At 44.1% G+C, this 21,093-nt stretch overlaps 1 protein-coding gene across 2 annotated transcripts in view; it reads left to right on the top strand.

Moving 5' to 3' along the window:
- The window catches only part of SHQ1 (SHQ1, H/ACA ribonucleoprotein assembly factor), a 100,627-nt gene extending 95,162 nt beyond the window's left edge, over positions 1-5,465 (top strand). The window contains exon 11 of one of the 2 annotated variants that reach the window (XM_003815798.6): positions 3,904-5,465. In XM_003815798.6, the coding sequence (XP_003815846.2) occupies positions 3,904-4,456 (553 nt within the window). In that variant the 3' untranslated portion in view covers positions 4,457-5,465. Of the gene's footprint in view, positions 1-884; positions 2,917-3,903 lie in introns of those variants that run through there. The other variant, XM_034956887.3, reaches the window with a different exon arrangement.
- Positions 5,466-21,093: the final 15,628 nt, after the last annotated feature.

Here is a 21,093-nt window from a genome sequence, read left to right as displayed (position 1 = left end):
TGGTGGCTCATGTCTGTAATTCCAGCTACTTGGGAGGCGGAGGCAGGAGAATCTCTTGAACCCAGGAAGTGAAGGTTGTGGTGAGCCGAGATCGTGCTATTGCACTCCAGCCTGGGCAACGAGAGTGAAAATCCATCTCAAAAAAAAAAAGAAGAAAAAGAAGAAAAGAACACTTTGCAGAGCCTGTATATTCATGGGAGGCCCTTTGGTGGAACCGGAAGAGGGCTGGAGTTTTGAGGCTTGGGTTTCCAGTCGTGACCGCCCCTTGTTGGCTGAGTGAACCTCAGCGGCTCTCCTACCCCTGCAAGCTCTAGTTCCCTCATCTGTAATGTAGGGATAACAATGGCACTGATTCACAAGGTGGTTAATGGAGCAAGTGCAGTGATGTTAGTGGAGCATCATCCTTTGTATATTGTTGAGAAGTATTTGTCATGACAATTAAAATGAGATATATAGTCAGTAAACTAAAAGCTTTTATTTTATATTTTTTATTTCTAGTATTAGAGTTAGATGCAGTATCCACTTTCCCAAGTTTATTACGCTTTATTTCTTAAGTTGTGTGTCACTACCCAGAGAGAACTCCCCTTCATGGAGAAACAGAGTGGTGTACTAGTTCTTTGACTGAACTTTGCAGCAGCTCAGACTGAATCCTTTACCACTGGTAGTCAAGGTTTCAAAATATATGGTGGACATTATCTACAACTGTCTTGGGTATAAATGCAAATTATGTTGCAGCCGTCATATTCCATAGCTATGCTTTTAAAAATGCCTCAGACTGATAAAAGATTAGCCAGGGGTTATACTGCTTTGGTGAATCATTAACTGACTCTAGTGGATCTCACCTTGGTTTTCCTCTTTACCCTAAACCCCTCCCTTTCTCTAAGCACTCTGGAAGTTCTGGCACTGAAACCCAGGGCTAAGAGAAAGCTACCCATTAACGATGGTGACTGCTCTTGTCCCACTCACCGCACTGTGCCTCCCGCTCACCCTTGGACACTGCAGTGGTGCTTCTGTGGCCTGATTACACATGTGAAGAGGCAGCAGGGGTTGTGGGGGGTGGGGGGCAATCCCTGCACAATCTCATTATTGTGCTGAGTACTTTGAGAAATAGCATTTCAGGTACATGTGGGCACCCAGATTAAAATACCATCTTTGTTCGGTATTTCCCATTGTACCATCAGCTCCACTGAAATGAAGCCTCATTTTCCTGATATTATGGGATGGACTATACTTTTACAAATGAATTTATCTTGTAAACTCACCGTCATCCAGTTTGTCTCAAAGCCACTCAACGTTTTGTATGTTCATTTAATCTTTGGAGTCAGGGAAACATAGAAACCATGTCAGCATGTTTACCACTTTCACTCACTGCCACCTTTCTTCAGTTGTCACATCAGATTTCCCCTTAAGAATAGTAGTCATCTTTGGAGAATGCCAGCTTGTGTCATGTTGGTTCTTTTAGAAACAAAAAACAACTAAATGCATCCAAGTTAATAATGGAAAAGTTTATTTACTCGATACAATGTAATATTATAAATCTAGCAGGTAATTTAGAGGAAAAGCATCTTCGGCTGGTCATGGTGGCTCACGCCTGTAATCCCAGCACTTTAGGAGGCCGAGGTAGGTGGATCACGAGGTCAGGAGATCAAGACCATCTCGGCCAACATGGTGAAACCTCATCTCTACTAAAAATACAAAAAAAATTAGCTGGGCTTGGTGACTCATGCCTGTAATCCCAGCACTTTGGGAGGCCGAGGCTGGCAGATCACGAGGTCAGGAGATCAAGACCATCCTGGCCAACATGGTGAAACCCTGTCTCTACTAAAAATACAAAAAAATTAGCTGGGCATGGTGGTACGCGCCTGTAGTCCAAGCTACTCGGGATGCTGAGGCAGGAGAATCACTAGAACCTGGGAGGCGGAGGTTGCAGTGAGCCAAGATCACACCACTGCACTCCAGCCTGGCGACACAGTGAGACTCTGTCTCAAAAAAAAAAAATCTTCTGAAATAATATGAAATGGTTTTCTCATAAAAAGAAAAAGCACTCCATGCTGCTGATATTGCTTTTCCTCCTTGTACATTTTAAGATTATGAACATTTATATAGGTTTAAAAAATACAACAATAGGCAGTGAAAAGGCTCCGTCACGCCATCATCCTGTGTCATCCCCCATATTTCCAGTTCCCACCTTATCTCCTTTACAGAAGTTACTGTTTTCTGTGACTTTGGAGAGTTTATTAAGAAGTATACAAGCAAATAGAAATATCTGTTTTGATATCTTTCCTGTTATTTTCCCTTTTTATATATATGTAGCATATACATATGGTGAGCCTTTTGTGTTGTTAAGCAGTAAGTCTGGATTGGCCCACGGAGAGCTTCATTCATTGTACAGCTGTAGGCTATTCCATTGTATGGATATGTCATAACTTATTTCACCAGTCAACCAGTCTTATAACAAGGACATTTGGTTGTTTCCCATTTTTAGGTATTAAAAAACGATGTCATAGTAAATAACCTCAGACCTATGTCATACATGACATAGGTTTACTACATGTGTTTAATTTTCAGACATGGGGCTTTCTGGGTCCAGGGTATATACATTTTCCATTTTGAAAGTTATTCAGACATGGGGCTTGCTGGGTCCAGGGTATATACATTTTCCATTTTGAAAGTTATTGCCAAGTTCTCCTTCATGGGGGTTGTAGCTATTTAATCTCCCTGCATCAGTATATGAAAGTGCCTTTTCTCCTGCAGTCTTGTTAACAGAATAATATCAAATGTTTGGGTATTTTCCAATAAAAAATATATCTGACATATGACTTTAATTTGTATGTCTCTTATTTGACTGGAGTTGAACATCTAATATATTTAAGAGTTACTTATATTTCCTTTTTTGAAAATTGTCTGCTTGTATCTTCTGTCCATTTTTCTGTTGGATTGTTATATATCCATTATTAGGAACTCTGTTAGGAGAGTTAGGCTTTATTAGTGTGTATATATATATATAATATATATGTATATAATATATATAATATATATAATATATATGTATATAATATATATAATATATATAATATATATGTATATTATATATAATATATATTATATATTATATATATTATATATTATATATATTATATATTATATATTATATATAATATATCATATAATACATATAATATATTATATAATATATAATATATAATATATATAATATATATTATATATATAATATATAATATATATAATATATATATACACACACATATGTGCTTATTATAGATATATTACCCAGAAGAAATTGATATTTTTATTTTTCTTTTTGAGATGGAGTCTCACTGTGTTGTCTAGCTGGAGTGCAGTGGTGTGATCTTGGCTCACTGCAACCTCCACCTCCTGAATTCAAGTGATTCTCCTGCCTCAGCCCCCCTCCCCAAGTAGCTGGGATTACAGGTGCCTGCCACTGTGCCCAGCTAATTTTTTGTATTTTTAGTAGAGACAGGGTTTCACCATGTTGGCCAGGCTGGTCTTGAACTCCTGACCTCAGGTGATCCACCCGCCTCAGCCTCCCAAAGTGCTGGGGTTACAGGCGTGAGCCACTGTGCCTGGCCAAGAAATTGATTTTATTTAGTTGAATTTATCAGTCTTTTGTGGCTTTTGAATTTTGAGTCATAGTTAGAAAAGCCTTCCTCCTTCTTAGGGTCATAAAAGAAATCTGTGTTTCCCTGTAATACTTTTAATAGCTTCATTTTTTACATAAATATCTTGGATCTGTTATGATATATATCCTGGTGTGCCATTTAAAATATGGATTCAACTTTATTTTTTTGGAAGCTGTATAACCTGTCATCCCCAGGCCAATTAATAAATACTTCTAATCTTTCTTTTTAAAATGTTTTCAAGATCCAAAAAGTTGGCAGCTCTTGCAGAAGCCTTAAAGGAAGTCTCCCTTACAAAGGCCCAGCTGGGGTTAGAACTGGAAGAACTAGAAGCAGCAGCACTGCTTGTCCAGGAGGAAGAAACTGCATTAAAAGCAGCCCATTCAGTTTCTGGGCAGCAGACACTTTGCTCCAGCTCTGAGGCAAGTGATTCGGAGGACTCAGACAGCAGCGTGTCATCTGGAAACGAAGACTCAGGCTCAGATTCAGAACAAGATGAACTCAAAGATAGTCCATCTGAGACAGTCAATTCTTTGCAAGGTCCCTTTCTTGAAGAAAGCAGTGCCTTTCTTATTGTTGATGGTGGAGTACGCAGAAACACAGCCATCCAGGAGTCTGATGCCAGTCAGGGAAAGCCACTTGCCTCTTCCTGGCCTCTTGGAGTGTCTGGGCCTCTGATAGAGGAGCTTGGGGAACAACTGAAGACTACAGTTCAGGTTTCTGAACCCAAGGGCACCACTGCTGTAAACCACAGCAATATTCAGGAGAGAGACGGCTGTCAGACACCAAATAATTGACTCTTAGGTGGTTTTATTCATTGTTGAGAAATATGGTAGATTGGGTTTCATTTACCGAATGAGAATTCTTCATTTTCACTTTGTAATTTTTCTTAGTATATAGTCAGCCCACTGTATTTGTGTGTTCCACATCTGTGGATTCAACCAACTGCAGATCAAAAATATTGAAGAAAAAATCGCATCTGTACCAAACATGTACAGACTTTTTTCTTGTTATTATTCTCTAAATAATACAGTATGACAACTATTTCCACAGCATTTACATTGTATTGGGTAATATAAGTAATCTAGTGATGATTTAAACTGTGCAGGAGGATGTGGGTAGGTTATATGCAAATACTGCACCATTTTTTATCAGGGGCTTGAGCATCTGAGGATTTTAGTATCCTCAGGAGTCCTGGAACCAACTCCCCACAGATACGGGGACAACTTTATGACATTGTTTTTCAACCAATGAATGTTTATACCTTTTGTTTTCCTTGCCGCGACTGTGAAGATAAAGTTCAAAAGTATTTTTACCAAAGTGTAGCTAATATTTCAAGCTGAAAATAATAGTTCTACTGCCCATGTCTCCAGAATGTAGAGCCCATCAATATTTTTATTTTAGGAGGTGTACTTGACACCCAATAAACTGCACGTATCAAAAGTGTACAATATGTTGGCGTATGTATACCCTGCGTAAAACTATCACCACAACTGAAGTGAGGAACGGACCCATCATTCCCAAGTGCCCTTGTGCTCTGTTATTAGTTTGCATGTCCTAGAATTCTATGTAAATTGAATCATACAATATGTATCCCTTTTTTGGTCAGGCATATTTTACTCAGTATAGTTATTTTGAGATTCATCCATGTGGTAGCATGTGTCACGAGTTTTTGTTTTTATGTTTTTCATTGCTAAGTACTGCTTCATTGAATAGATTTGTTCATTGACCTATCGATGGACACCTGGGTTGTTTCCAGTTTGGGGCTGTTATAAATAAAGCTGTTATGAACATTTGTGTACAAGTCTTCATGTGGACGTATGCTTTCCTTTCTTTAGTCACATACCTGAGAGTGGAATGACCGAGCCATATGGTAGGTATATGTTTAATGTTTTAAGAAAATGCTGAACTGTTCTCCAGCATGGCTGTACCATTTTACATTCCCACCAAAAGTGATAGTTTATGAGAGTTCCAGTCTTCCACATGATGGTTATTGATATGGTCAGTCTCTTAAACTTTTACCGTTTTTATAGATGTATAGTGGTGTTTTGTTGTGGAAGTGTCTGTTCAAATCTTCTGCCTGTGTGTGTGTGTGTGTGTGCGTGTGTGTTTGAGACAGGGTCTTACGCTGTCTCCCAGAGTGGAGTGCAATGGTGCAATCTCCGCTTGCTGCAGCCTCACCCTCCCAGGTTCAAGCAATCCTCGCACCTCCTCCTGACCACAGGCTTGCTCCACCACACCCAGCTAATCTTTGTAGTTTTTATAGAGATGGGGTTTCGTCATATTGCCCAGGCTGGGATGTGATTTTTTAGAGTTCTTTTTGTTTGGTTGGTTTTGTTTTGTGTGTTTTTTTGCCTTGTTTTGTTTTGTTTTGTTTGAGATGGAATCTCACTTTGTCACCCAGGCTGGCATGCAGTGGCGTGATCTCAGCTCACTGCAACATCTGCCTTCCAGGCTGAAGCGATTCTCATGCCTCAGCCCCCCAAGTACCTGGGACTACAGATGTGTGCCACCGTGCTGGGCTAATTTTTGTATTTTTGGTAGAGACGGGGTTTTGCCATGTTGCCCAGACTGGTCTTGAACTCCTGAGCTCAAGCAATCTGTCCACCTCGGTCTCCCAAAGTGCTGGGATTACAGGCATGAGCGACCACGCCCGGCAGTTTGAGAGTTCTTTATAAATTCTGGATACAAGTCCTCATATGAGTCTTTTTTTTTTTTTTTTTTTTTTTTTGCATGCCTCATAGTCTTTGATTGGATGCCACACTTTGTGAATTTTACCTTCTTAGGTGCTAGATATGCATTCTTATATATACTCTTGATCTTTGTTTAGGGATGCAGTCCAGTGACATGGAAGTAGTTTGATCCTTATGGGTCTTGCTTTGTAATTTGTTAGGCAGGTCTGGAGTGGTGCTCAGTCTAGGGCAAATTATTCCCCAGTGCTGATATTCCTGAGTGCTCCACCATGCCTTATGAATTATGAGTTTTTCAGCCTGACTGATTGAACTCACACTGTTCCCAGTGTGTGTACTGAGGACTCTTCTCTCTAATGTTAGTGTGTGTGTGTGTTTTTTTCCTTGAGACAGTCTTGTTCTGTCACTCAGGCTGGAGTGCAGTGATATGATCTCAGCTCACTGCAACCTCTGTCTCTCGGGTTCAAGTGATTCTCCTGCCTCAGCCTCCCGAATACGTGGGATTACAGGCATGCACCACCACACCTGGCTAATTTTTTGTATTTTTAGTAGAGATGGGTTTTCGCCATGTTGGCCAGGCTGGTCTCGAACTCCTGACCTCAGGTGATCCACCCGCCTTAGACTCCCAAAGTGCTGGGATTACAGGCATGAGCCACCGCACCCAGCCCCCTCTCATCTTTTCAGATGGTTCTAGAAGAGGGCTCTCCTCTCTCTCTCCAGATATCCAGCGTTCTCTGTGCAGCTCTCTCCTCTCTGGAGCTCTGTGCTGCAAATGTTAGCTGCCTTGGTCACCCCAAGTCCTCAGCCCTGTCTTTGAACTCCATAACCCCCTGGGTTCTGCCTTGATTGTCCTTCCCTACATAGCATGGAAAGTCTTTCAAAGCAGTAGATCTCACCTTGTTTTCTGTCTCTCAGGATCACTGTCTTTCATTGCCTGAAGTTCAGAGTTTGGAAAGCCATGGTTTTGTGTATTGCTCCCATTTTTCTTTTTTGGTTATGTCTGACGGGAGAGTAAATCTGGTCCCTGTTAATCCATCGGGATTGGAAGTGTAATTCTCCATTAATAGTTTAAATATGGGTTTTCCCACTTGAGTTTAAGCTGCTGGGGAGGTAGGGTCTTGTTAACAGTATTCTCAAGCACTCCATAAATATTTGTTGAATGAATGAACAAATAAGATAAACCAATTTGCTTTGAGGAGGAAATGAAATCTCATCTATTAATCTCAGTAGCATCATTAATTTCAAGAAAGGGTATGATGCTTTTTACTTAGGGTTTGTGAAGGTTGTGAATGTTTGTACTTTTCCAGGTTGTATTAACATGATCCTGGGGTGACTACGGCACTTAAAATGCATGTGAACTCCTGAACACTATAACTGCTTTGTTGGAATGTGTTCAAGACTTCTCTCAGCTTCCCTGGAGAGCTTCCAAATCCTTATGACCATTGAAAATGCATTTCTTCTCACTAGTACATTATCTGAAGCCAGTTTGAAAAAGTATTATCTGTAACTCCCCTCATTTACTTCCACTGAAGTCAAGCCAGTTAAGCAAATCCTCTCGTCTAAAAATTTAACGCCATGGAAGTTTTCTTCCTTCCATCAATTTTTGTTCTTAGGAATCTTGACAGGATCTACTTCAGTGAGACTTGTCTTGGGTAGAAAAACCTGTTATTCCCTTCCTCAAAGAATGAGCAAACATGATCCTTCCCGGACATCCTCAAAGCCAGGGAGCTCATTAAACAACCCTCATGAGTATTAAAGACAACGTGAGTGAGCTCCTTAATTTCAGAGTCCGTGTCGGCAGTGTTTCTCCTACCCTTTCTTTGTTCATGGAGGTTGAAGCTTTGTTATATCACATTACTCTGTCTTTGTTTAAGATGGGCTGAGAACACTATACTACGCTAGCTCAGTAACCCAAAACACCTCCAGAGGTGCTGCCTTTCATTTATTTTTTTAAACTAGACAACCTGCCAGGCAACTTTAGGGATCTCCTATAACCATATGGGTTTCCCAAAACCCCTAGATGATGGGAGAAAAAAATAAGTTGGGGCAAGAATAGGGAAGAGACCCAGTGACTGCCTAGTCGCAGCTCAGTGGGAAAAACCGAGACTTTGCAGTTGACAAGAGGCAGCCTCCAATTCAACCCAGCTCCACTGTAGCTGGCTCACAAGGGGGGGACTCCAAACGACACCTTTCCCTTCGTCTTAGAAACGGGGCTGGGCGCGATGGCTCATGTCTGTAATCTCAGCACTTTGGGAGGCCGAGGCAGACAGATCACTTGAGGTCAGGAGTTCGAGACCAGCCTGGCCAACATGGTGAAACCCTGTCTCTACTAAAAATACAAACAACTTATCTGGGCGTGGTGGCGGGCCCGTGTAATCCCAGCTACTCGAGGCTGAGGCAGGAGAATCACTTGAACCTGGGAGGCGGAGATTGCAGTGAGCCGAGATTGTGCCACTGCACTCCAGCCTGGGTGACAGAGTGAGGCTCTGTCTCAAAGGAAAAAAAAAAAAAGGAATAGATGAGATCAGGCGCGTTCAGGGTGGTATGGCCATAGACAGAAATGGAAATAGAACTGCTTTTATTGCTGGCCTTCCAGTGCTAGGAGACTGTATGTTCAAAGCACTTTTATAAACTGGAAAGTGTTAAACCAACGTAAGGGTTTATTATTATTGTCTGACTTCCCAGAGCTGAACAGGGCTCTATTTAGCTACCTAACAACAGGTCGCTGGGGGAGCCGGCACTGTGAAAATGAGTCAGCCCTGTTAATCTCTACAGAGGCCGGCTAGTGGTAAAAGTCTACACAGTTCAGCAGATTAGATAGAAATATTAATTATGCCAATGAATCACAGCACTGCCTCATCTTCTAGGCTTGCATTATCATTGACCTATTTTTCTATGTTCTGTCTCTCTTGTCCCATTATCCTTGAAGAATAATCGCAGGCCTTGCTGTGGGCATGGCCAGGTTTTAGGTGCCGGTAACTAAGCTGGTATCACCTTTCACTGGCACAAGATTAATCTGCAAATGAGACAAGAGTGCTCCCTACCACATTCTAAATTGGTTGACAGCTGGGGAGCGGTTTTCACACCTGCTAATGAAAAATCCACTTTGGTTACGTGGATCAAATTCTATTATTAATACCAAGAATTGGGAGGAGTAGAGAGAGGGCCATATTTAAGACTTTATAAAATTATTAAAAAAAAAAAACCCAGACTCCTGGATATCTACTTTGTTACAAAGGGATTTTTATTACTTTATATGTTATAACTGGAAATTGACTTATATAGTCAATGATGACAAAACAGATACCTCTAAAATAAATGGAAATGAGTTTAAAACTTAGTACAGGAATAAAATTATAAATATACATCAGATCCTAAGAGTGTATTAATTATAAAATCCTTAAAGATGCAGAAACCACCCCCCCCCCCCGCCCGCCAATGTATCAAATGACCTGCCTGGAATGTCATTGCATGTCAGGTAAATTCAAATTAAGCTTCATAAACACAAATCTCTGATTGTTTGGTCAGGGGTCTCCATTAGAGCAAATGAAAGATTGCAAATGTTTCTTTAACATCATTCCATCTAAATCCCTGATGGAATTTGTGTGATCTGCTGCTTTTCTCTCCTGTTTTCTGAGTGTGTTATATATAGTTTCAATCCATACCAAATGAAGGAAGCATTGATTAGACTTGATTTAAGGCAGCAAGTGATAAATGCAGCTGGGAAATTGATTCATGTCTCTCAAGTGACTGGGGCACAGCCATCCATAGTTGACACAACTCTTGTCTCAAGGCTGGAGAAAACAAACAGGCAAACACATGTCAAACAGATAAATGACTTTGCTGTTTTGAGCTCTCCGTGGAGGCCATTTGTTTCTTAGATAAGGAAGACTGCTTTCCAAAGTCATGAAAAGATAAGTTAGAGGAAAAGGATGAATGTGGGATTGGATGCCCAAGCACTGGGAAGAAAACAACAGGATTTACCTCCGGGAAGGGTCTTGCTTCTTTTCCCTCCAACATGCTGGGAGCAGTACTCCAAATGCTTTGTCTCCATATTTTAAGTGTTCATAGTGGTATGTTGGTGTCTTTGAAGCTATTTCCCAAGAAACATTTCCTGACTGCTCTTATTGGAGTGAGTATTCAGGAGAAGAATTGGCAAGAACAGCTAAGACTTGCGAGCCCGGCTTGGTCTGAAATAGTGATAGTTCCAGTAGTTTGACCACCAGCCCAGAAGGCCCCTGGAAACAATAGTCCCATTGCAATCCAGTGCCTCTTGTAGAGCCTCGCCCATAATACAAAGTATTGCATTTGTGTTTCCCCTACATGCTTTGTGTTTTCCCATCTTGATGTTTGCTCCTGCGTTGCTCTCCCATTTCCCTTGCTGTTAGTTTGCGTGTTTAAATCTCACCCATCCTTCAAGGCCCCCATTCAACTGCCACCTCCTCCAGGAGGTCACCCTTCATTGCTCTGGACTAGAAATAAATTCTCTCCTCTGAACTCCCAGAACAATTTGTAATGGTCTTAGAGTATTTATTGCTCCCTGCGGGGTAAATATGCGTGTCCTATCTTATTTACTAGAGCACAGACTTAAGTATCTGTTTCAGCTTTGGATCCCACACAACGTTCTGTCCACACAACACCTTCAGACGACACTTGTTGAATGAAAAACTAGGCAACTGGAGAGCTCAAATGAATAAATGGCATCAAACACTCGACAGCTCTTTACTAGCTAGTAATCCCCACCTAGCATCGGCCATGTTGCCTTTCTTTGGTTTTCTTTTGTTTCATAAGTCTTGATTCTCTTATCTTTTGAATATGACTTCTGCCAACATTCTAAGCAGGAAGATCAAGTGTGTCTTTCCTCTTCCTCCTTCTTCCGGGTCTGGGGTCCTCATCTCCTGGCCTAATTGGCACATATGTTCAATCTTTTCCTGTTGCTGTCCCTCCTCCCCAACCCTGAATTCCCAGCGTTCTCCACTCACTGCCCCCTAGGCTGGCAGGTGGAAGATTAGTTGGTAGAGAATATGAAAAGTACCCCCTCTGGGCAGTGCCCCTGGACATGGTGGACATTATCCCAGTGAATCAGGGCCAGGTCCTTCTGGAAGAGCCTTAAATCCAAGGCAAGCCAGAATGATCGGAGCAGGAAAGAGATTCTTATCTTCTAAAGCAGTGGGTTCCAGAGTTCTGTATTGATTTCTACAAAATTAAAATTAGAAACAAAACCAAACAGGGTAGAGTGCAGAGGGTGCTGACATCAGGCTGCCGACTTTTCATTCTGGATGTGCATCTCTAACCCAACCCAGGCAGTATTCTACTGAAACAATCCTTTCATAAAAGCCTGTTAATGCCAAAAAGTAGAAGGATAGTATTTAGAATAAAGATTAGCCCTCTAAATTGGACATAATTAGCTTTAAGAAAAACTCTCGGCTGGGTGCAGTGGCTCACGCCTGTAATCCCGGCACTTTGGGAGACCGAGGCAGGTGGATCGAAGCCAAGGACTGAGCTCAGCAGTTCGAGACCAGCCTGGCCAACATGGCAAAACCCCATCTCTACTAAAAATACAAAAAAATTAGCTGGACATGGTGGTGCATGCCTGTAGTCCCAGCTACTTGGGAGGCTGAGGCAGGAGAATCGCTTGAACGCTTGAAGTTGGGAGGCAGAGGTTGCAGTGAGCCGAGATTATGCCACTGCACTCCAGCCTGGACAACAGAGTGAGACTCCATCTCAAAAAAAAAAAAGAAAAAAAAAGAAAAACTCTTTCTCCTGAGAAACCACAGATACCTTTTCAGTTTCTCTATTTTTCTTTGTAGAAACATGAGTAAACACATGTAGTTTTTAAACAAAATTTGAATCATATACTACATAAATTTATATCCTTCTTTCTCTTAACATGAGGTCCTGTTTCCCATGTCATCAAATAACCTCCTGAAATATAACACTCATAACTGCATTTATTCCTATTGCACTGGCAGCAATTGCTCTCAAATGTAAATCTGATTAGTGAGGATTTTCCTGTTTTTGTAGTAAATTTGCTAAGCATGGATGCCTAGATCCTCTAGGTGCTTCCTCAGCAGCTCTTCCTCTGTTGTGTTATAGCAGCATAGTTTATTTCATTTTACGTTATTATTTTTTATGTTTTTTTTTTTAAGAGATAGGGTCTCACTCTGTTGCCCAGGCTGGAGTGCAGTAATGTGATCAGAACTCAAGGGATCTTCCCACCTCAGTCTCCCGAGTAGCTGGGACTACAGATGTGTGCCACCACACCCAGATGCATAATTTATTTTAAAGACAATACAGTCATCCCTCGGTATCTGTGGGAGATTGGTTCCAGGACTTCCTCAGATACCGAAATCCAGCGATGTGCAAGTCCCTTATATAAAATGGCATAATAGTTGTGTATAACCTACCTCCATTCTCTTGTATGCTTTAAATCATCTCTAGATTACTTATAATACCTAATACAATGTAAATGCTTTGGAAATTGTTAGTATACTATATTATTTTTAAAATATGCATTTTTTATTGTATTTTATTATTTATCTGAATATTTTCAGTCTGTGGTTGGTTGAAGTCATGGATGTGAAACCCCAGGATACGGAGGGCCAACTGCATCCCCTTGAATTACAGAAGAGACAGGAATGTAATAACATCTGTCATTTGTTGAGCGACTGCATGATGCCAAGCGCTGTGCTAGGCTTGTTTGTCCTCAGCATGTCAAGCAGGGGCCTATCTCCTCTCACTCCTTCTTTTTTTTTTTTTTTGAGACAGAGTCTCACTCTGTTGCCAGGCTAGAATGCAGTGGCACGATCTCAGCTCACTGCAACCTCCGCCTCCTGGGTTCAAGCAATTCTACTGCCTCAGCCTCCCGAGTAGCTGGGATTACAGGCGTCTGCCACCACATCTGGCTAATTTTTGTATTTTTAGTCGAGATGGGGTTTTGCCTTGTTGGCCAGGCTGGTCTCGAACTCCTGACCTCAGGTGATCCACCTGCCTTGGCCTCCCAAGATGCTAGGATTACAGGCATGAGCCACTGTGCCTGGCCTCCTCTCACTCCTTCTGTAGCCACAGATTCTGCCAATGGAAGGGACTTTGGGCATAGTGAGACCCTGTGGCTCTGCTCTTAGCTGACTGGATTGAGCTTGAACTTGACCCAAGGGCCGACTGTGGGGTCAGCTGGCCTGGAAAGCTTTACTAATCCAGGGGTTCTTGACTCTGGCTGCACACTTGAACCATCCAAGAAACTTTTCAAAAGTACCAATACTCAGTCCCCTCCACAGACAGTGGAAATAGAATCTCTGAGGTTGTCTAAATAGGCAAGAGCTGGGATAATCCAAGTCCTGCTCCCGGAAATTTGAATTGGGAAATGAAGAGAGGATAAGGCCCTTGGAAGTTATTGAAGGTAAGAGATGTGTTAGGATAATCACAAGGTGAATCTGGAATCAGTCTTGCAAACTCGACTCAGGAAGGAGGAAGTGTGAGTTAGGAGGATGTATGTAATGGAGAAAAGATACAGGCGAGAGGGTGAAGACAGCAGCTGGTCATGGGAAAGGGAGTGGCTGGGCATAAAAGGATGCAGACACGTGGAGTTGCTGTCATTACTCTGAAATGAACATTCACACACTGCTCCCCTGAGGTCCCAAAAGCAGTCATGGATGCCCATACCACCCTTTCATCAGTCCGAGGCTCCATAAGGCCTGAGCATTAGGCCTGTGCTGACTTTTGGAGCTCAGAGGACATCCAGTTCCCTATTGCTGATCAAATCAGAGGCCTTTCTTATACGTAACAGGACACCTGACACAACTGCTTCAAACAGTAAAGAGGATTTATTAGTTTATGAACTGTAAAGTCCAGCAGTAGAATGGATTTCAGAAGAGGCTTAACCAGCCATCCAACAATGTGATCAAAGGCGCTATCTCCTGTTTCTCTGTACCACCATCCTCAATGCTGAATTCATCCCAATTTGGACACCTTTCATGTCTCAAGATGGCTGCCAGCAGCCCCTGCAGCTACCTACTTTCTTGTTACCATCTGTCAGAAAAGAGATTATCTGTGTCCCAGCCTCCCCAGCAAATGTCCTCAGATTCACCCTGATTGGATGCGTTTGGGTAAACACTGAATCATTCATCACTGGCCACTGAAATGGGATGGCTGGTTGGTTTGTCTGAGTCATGTGGCCATTCCTGGAGCTGAAGGCAAGGTCAGGGGGACTTTGGGAGATGGAGGATGGAGCACAAAACCAGTAAGGTTACTGATAAACGTCTACCACCCTTTTCACCAATGCTCCCATGTGCAGGGCTCAGCTCTCTCTTCAGAAGAGGAGTGGTGAAGTGACAGCTTCCAGCGGCCACACCTTCATCTCGAGATCCACCCCAGTGTTTGCGCTAAGGCCACACTCTTCCTGGCCTGTTCCCAGCAGCTGGCTGGTCATAGCAAGGTGCTGGAGCTGGGCCATTCCTGCCCAGTGAGTGACTCCCATCCTCTCCACACCTTCTTAAGCTTACACTGCACTGTGGGGCTCCTTCTCACACTTGTCTGTCTTCCTTTTGGTCTGCGCCCTGCCCCACTCCTGTTTCCTTTTCCCTTTATTCTTCCTTCACAGACATTGCACTTCTAATTCTATCTTGGCTTCTGCTTCCCAGCAAATGAAACTGACACATCCTGGTTTTCTGAGCTACTCTCTGAGTGTGCCTCTGATTTTCAGAGGAGCTCAGCTCAAACCCACTTGCTCCACAAGTGCCTGTGGGGCCGATACTGTCTCCAGTATACAGAAGGGGAAGCCAGGGTTAGAGGTTGAGTAGCTTGCCTGATGTCACCCATGCAACAAGGGGAGCCTTGGCTTCCGAACCCCATCTTTACCTCTCTGCAGCCCGTGCTCTCTACCAGCTCTAGATGCTGTTCCTGGTAGAACCTGGTGAGGTGGCCTGAGTCTTTCAAGGTCACCCCTGGCTCAATGGAAGAGGAGAGGGTGCATCGCAGCGTGTGTTCCCTCCAGTCGGATTTCCTTGAATCACTCGCACCTGGGGGAAGGAAGATGAGGAGGGGATTGTCGGTGGATGGGGGGGATCTCTGTACTGGGGGCGGGAGGGGCGTTGCCACGTTGAGCACCGACACTTGAGAAGTGACACGGCTTCGTTTGTACACAAACCATCCTGCATGGTGTTTAAAAACAAAGGGCAAAGTCAGACGTTGCTCGAGGGCCCGGAAAGCCAACTGCGAAGCAGGCGGGCAGCTCCCGGATGGCCCCGCGTTGCCCCTGCTCCCACGCTCCCGATCAGTGAGAAAGCCTGCGCCCCGCCCTGAGAGCCAACCCGCTAATCCGCGGCATCGTCCACCAATGTGTCTAATGAGGTGGCATAACCACCCAGCTCTCCCCGGAGCCGCGCAGGGCCTCCTGGCTGAACTAGCGGGTGTAGCTCCGTCGGGTCCTCGGGCGTCGCGGGGCGGGGCGGGGTGGGGCCACTGCGCGTGCGCGCGGACCGGGCGGGGCGGGGCGGGGCCCAGGGCAGGTGCTTGGAGGAGGGTCTCCCAGCGGCAGGGGCAGACGCCAAGCTTGCTGAGGCTGGAGTGTATGCTTAATCACAGTCGACTGAGGGGCTGTTTAAGAATTGTAAGAAGCTGTTCCAGGTTAAGTTCTGAGCAGAGCTACAGAAGGTCGCGGTCTGGAAGCTGCTGGGAGGAGAGGGGCGACATCAGTGGCTTTCGTTGGGGGGAGGCACCCGCAGGATTTCCTGGGATGGGGAAACAATAACCTGGAATACGAGGAGGGTGTCCTAGAAGAGTCAGATTGCCCACTCCCATCCCACCCCCATCCCCAAGCTGATGAAATTGGCGCGAAGCAGATCCCTAATTCACAAGCTTATCTAATTCCTGCCAATAACACAGTATTTCTGTTTCTGCGGATACCTGGCTCTCGGGGCACATTGAAGCTTCACCTGGAGAGGATGGAACAGAGAAGACGATCAAAAACAGGGCCTTCCTGGAACCAAATGCCAATAACAGCCCTCAGGTGCCTAGCTAGCCCTTTACAGATTGCAAAGGGCTTTCTTCTACCTTGCCTCGTTTTCAGCAGGGGCAGGCAAGTGATCCCATTTTAAAGCGAGGAACCCGAGAGAGCTCAGGCTTTTCCCAGGTTGGGCACAGGGTGCAGTGGGAACTAAGGACTCAGTGAGTAGGGGTCACCCAGGGAGCCATGGAAGGTCTCCCAAAGAAAGGATGAACAGGAGTTGGTTGAGCAGAGGGACGTTAGGGTTGGGTGTTCATGTCTCAGGTGGAGAGATGTGGTGGGTGAGGGAACAAGATTGCTCAGGGTGGCTGAACACGGGAGGGTTAGCAGAGCTGGGGAATTGGGGGGCAACCCATGGAAAGACACATCCACTTGTGGGCCCAGATCAGCATTGTGTCACATTAAGAAAAAGGGAGAACTCAATTCACTATCCATAGTAATTGAAAAGCAATTGAATATTTATTGTAGCCTCTGGTGCACTTCATTTGTAAGGCAGAGCCAATACAGCTGGCCCTCCATATCCATGGGTTCCACGTTCCTGGATTCAGCCAGCTGTGGGTGGAAAACCACTCAGAAAAAATAAAAAGGATAATTCCATACTGAACATTCACAGACTTTTTTTCGTGTCATTATTCCCTAAACAGTACCGTGTAACAACTATTTCCATAGCACTTACATTGTATTAGGTATTATAAGTAATCTAGCGATGACTGGAAGTATATAGGAGGATGCACATAGGTTATATGCAACTTCTATGCCAATTTTTATCAGGGACTTGAGCATTGGCAAATTTTGGTATCCTGGGGGTCCTGGAACCAATCGCTTGCAGATATTGAGGGACAGCTGCATTGTAAAAATCTTCTTTTTCTTTCTTTCATTCTCTTACTCTCTTATCCTAGCCACTGCCCCCAAAGATGCATCTTTCCCCTTCCAAATTTCCCCAGTTCTCCTTCAGACTCTGCCTTCAGAGGGTTCCTGCCTCTCCTCTCCTTCTCCCCTTCCGTGGCTGTGGTTTTAACCCTACAGTAACTTTTTAATTAATTAATTATTATTTTTTCTTTTTTGGGAGACAGAATCTTGCTTTGTCGCCCAGGCTGGAGTACAGTGGCACGATCTCAGCTCACTGCAACCTCTACCTCCTGGGTTCAAGCAATTCTCGTGCCTCAGTCTCCTGAGTAGCTAGGACTACAGATGCACCCCAGCACACCCGGCTAATATTTTTATTTTTTTATTTTTAGTAGAGATGGGGTTTCATTATGTTAGGCCAGCTGGTCTCGAACTCCTGAGCTTAGGCAATCCACCAACCTCAGCCTCCCAAAGTGCTAGGATTACAGGCATGAGGCACCACCCCCGGCCTAACCCTACAGTACCCTTAGATTTCCTTCCCAGTATAAACTCTGCTTTCCCTGTGGCTTTTTGCACTTCGGAAAGTGGAAAGAGATTAGTGCAGGAGTCAGCAAACCAGGGCACTGAGGCCATATCCATCCCACTGCCTGTTTTTGTATAGCCTGCAAACTGAGGATCTTTTAATTTCTTTTTTTTTTTTTGAAACGGAGTCTCACTCTGTCACCCAGGCTGGAGTGCAGTGGCACAATCTCGGCTCACTACAACCTCTGCCTCCTGGGTTCAAGCAATTCTCTTTCCTCAGCCTCCCAAGTAGCTGGGATTACAGGTGCCTGCCACCATTCCTGCCTAGTTTTCTTGTAATTTTAGTATAGATGGGGTTTCACCATGTTGGCCAGGCTGGTTTCAAACTCCTGACCTCAAGTGATCCATCTGTCTCGGCCTCCCAAAGTGCTAGGATTACAGGCATGTGCCACCGCGCCCAGCCCAAACTGAGGATTTTTTTAAAAAAACTTTTTAATGATTGAAAAGAATTTATGGAAATGTCTTTTCTCTTTTGTTATGTAGGTACTTACCTAATAGCCTTGATTCTGCCCCTTGGTCCATAAAACTTAGAATATTGTACCATCTGGACCTTTACAGAAAAAGGTTGCCAATCCCTGGTTTAAGAGAAGGGGTTTGTGAATACCTATCCAGTAGCATTTTGGATGCCTGGCCCATGGCTTCTGGGGTTTCCATGCCCTCCTGGGGGAGGCTGTGCAGAAAGCTGGGACAAGAGGAATGAGGCTGATACTACCCCGAATCCCACCACAGGGGTGGTCCCATGGCTCAGGTCTGGCCAATCAAAGTATCCTGTTCTTCTGGCCACAGTGATTGGTTCAGCAATAAGCAGGTGTCTCAAGCCTATCAATCAAAGTCCTCTTGGGGCTTTGGCCAGAGCTACTAGAAATGATACTTTTTCTGAGTTGGTAAGCTGGAAGGAAGCCATTTTTCAGAGGATGATTATTTTTGTATCTATGTGAGGAAAACCTTTCTGGAAAAGAAATTGCATATACCAGAAAGCAGACATGGAAGGAAGAAGGGAGGAAGAGAGAGAGAGAGAGAGATTGACACATTTGACATTGTTTGAGACTCCACACCCAGCCACCCCTAAAGCTCCTTCCACCCTGGACCTTCAGTCATGCAAGCCAGTAAAATGCCTGCCTGCCTGCCTGCCTGCCTGCCTGCCTGCCTGCCTGCCTGCCTTCCTTCCTTCCTTCCTTCCTTCCTTCCTTCCTTCCTTCCTTCCTCTCTCTCTCTCTTTAGCTGAATTGGGCAGAGTTCAGTTACTTGTATCCAAACACATTCTGAGCAATATATGGGCTTTACCAGGTACTTTGGAACCTTGGATTTCTCCCCTTGGTACCCACAGCCCCTGCCATGTAACTTTCAGTGCCCTCTCACTCTGACTCTGGACTCCAAGTGACTTGCTTTGGCCAATAGCATGTTTGCAAACATTATGTAGACACAGTGGGACTTGTATTGTCTTTAGTAGCTCTTGGAGCTCCTCCAAGCCCATATAACAGTCCCAGTCTGGGCCACTACATGATGATAGGCATATAGAGCCAAGATGAGCCTTCCCATCCTCTTGACCAACAAGCCTCGAGCTAGGATGGCTGGAAGCCAACTGTAGGCACATGAATGATCACAGCAGAGGCCAGCAGAAGAACCGCCCCCACTGAGCCCAGCCCACAGAATTATGAGATAAACAAATGGTAGGTGTTTTAAAGCAGTAAGTTTTGGGGTGATATGTTAGGCAGCAAAAGCTGATCCGTAGGCAAAAGGTGAAAAAAGGATTATGAAAGGCTCTAAAGGAGAGCAGCTTATCACTTGCTGGCACTTTTAGTGTATAAGAAAAACAAAGCACCGTAGTATTGAAATATTGCCCAAGCTTAAAACAACCACAGTTCTAGAACACCAACACTTAAACAAGCAGTCTGGAACACATACTGAATTCCTTGGCAGGAACCCCACTGAGAAATCCACGCCTGGCACTCCCATTCCACAGCCATACTGGGCAGCTCCTACTGCAGGGATCATGGCCGGCACAAATGTTATCTCTAGGATGAGGGGATCAGGTACATCTGTGAAAATGTAGAATTCCTCTTACTTGTGTCGTAAAGGCATGACAGTAAGAGTTAAAATGAAATAGTGCGACGATCCCTGGTGGTCTACTGGTTAGGATTCAGTGCTCTCAAAATGCAATAGCATATTGAGCACCTACTGTATTCATAATGTTCACAGCAACCATGTTTTTCTTCTATAGGTCTGACTTAGTACACTTTCATTCTCATTTATTAGGGGTGAATTGCTAGATGCAATGTACCATTTTCTCTTTATGTGAGGTTGTTCATGTCAAATACTAAAGGTATGACTACTACTACTACTAATGATGGCTTACTGTAGGCCGGGCTCAGTGGCTCACGCCTGCAATCCCAGCACTTTGGGAGGCTGAGGTGGGCGGATCACTTCAGGTCAGGAAATAGAGACCAGCCTGGCCAACATGATGAAACCCTGTCTCTACTAAAAATACAAAAATTAGCTGGGCATGGTGGCATGCTCCTGTAATCCCAGCTGCTTGGGAGGCTGAAGCAGGAGAATCACCGAACCTGGGAGACAGAGGTTGTAGTGAGTTGAGATCACATCACTGCACTCCAGCCTGGGCAACAGAGCGAGACTCCATCTCAATATAAATAAATAAATAAATAAAATAAAAATGATGGCTTGCATTTGTGAACACACACTTAGCACCAGGCTCTGGACAAGGGGCTTTACAGGCCTAATATCTTTTTTTGTTTTTTGAGACAGAGTCTCGCTGTGTCACCCAGGCTGGAGTGCAGTGGCAAGATCTCGGCTCACTGCAACCTCTGTTCCTGGGCTCAAATCATCCTCCCACGTCAGCCTTCTGAGTAGCTAGGACTACAGGCACACACTGTGCCTGGCTAATTTTTGTATTTTTGGTAGAGATTGGGTTTTGCCATGTTGCCTAGGCTGGTTGAACTCCTGGGCTCAAGTGATCAGCCCATTCAGGCCTGATATCTAGTCCTGACTACAACCCAGGAAGATGGGTACTATCAATCCCATTTTGCAGATGAGAAAACTGAGTCCCTTGCCTAAGTGCACCACGTCATTAAGTGTTGGCATTGGCAACTAAACGTACATTTTATTTTAAAGGGAGACTATTACTGTGGCCTACAGAAATGGGGAGGCTCATGAAGGACACACTTCTCCTGCTTTGAAGGCAGGTTGGGATTTACCGCCTACCAGCTCTGTGACCTTGGGTGTCTTATTAAATGTTCCCGGGCCTCAATTTATATGTCTGTGAAATGTGGGTGATAATCCTTTCTTTCAAGGATTA

The sequence above is a fragment of the Pan paniscus genome, chromosome 2, assembly GCF_029289425.2.
Source record: "Pan paniscus chromosome 2, NHGRI_mPanPan1-v2.0_pri, whole genome shotgun sequence".
NCBI classification, from domain to species: Eukaryota; Metazoa; Chordata; class Mammalia; order Primates; family Hominidae; genus Pan; species Pan paniscus.
The sequence above is the reverse complement of the archived record's forward strand: the minus strand, read 5'-3'. Positions and strand labels throughout refer to the sequence as shown.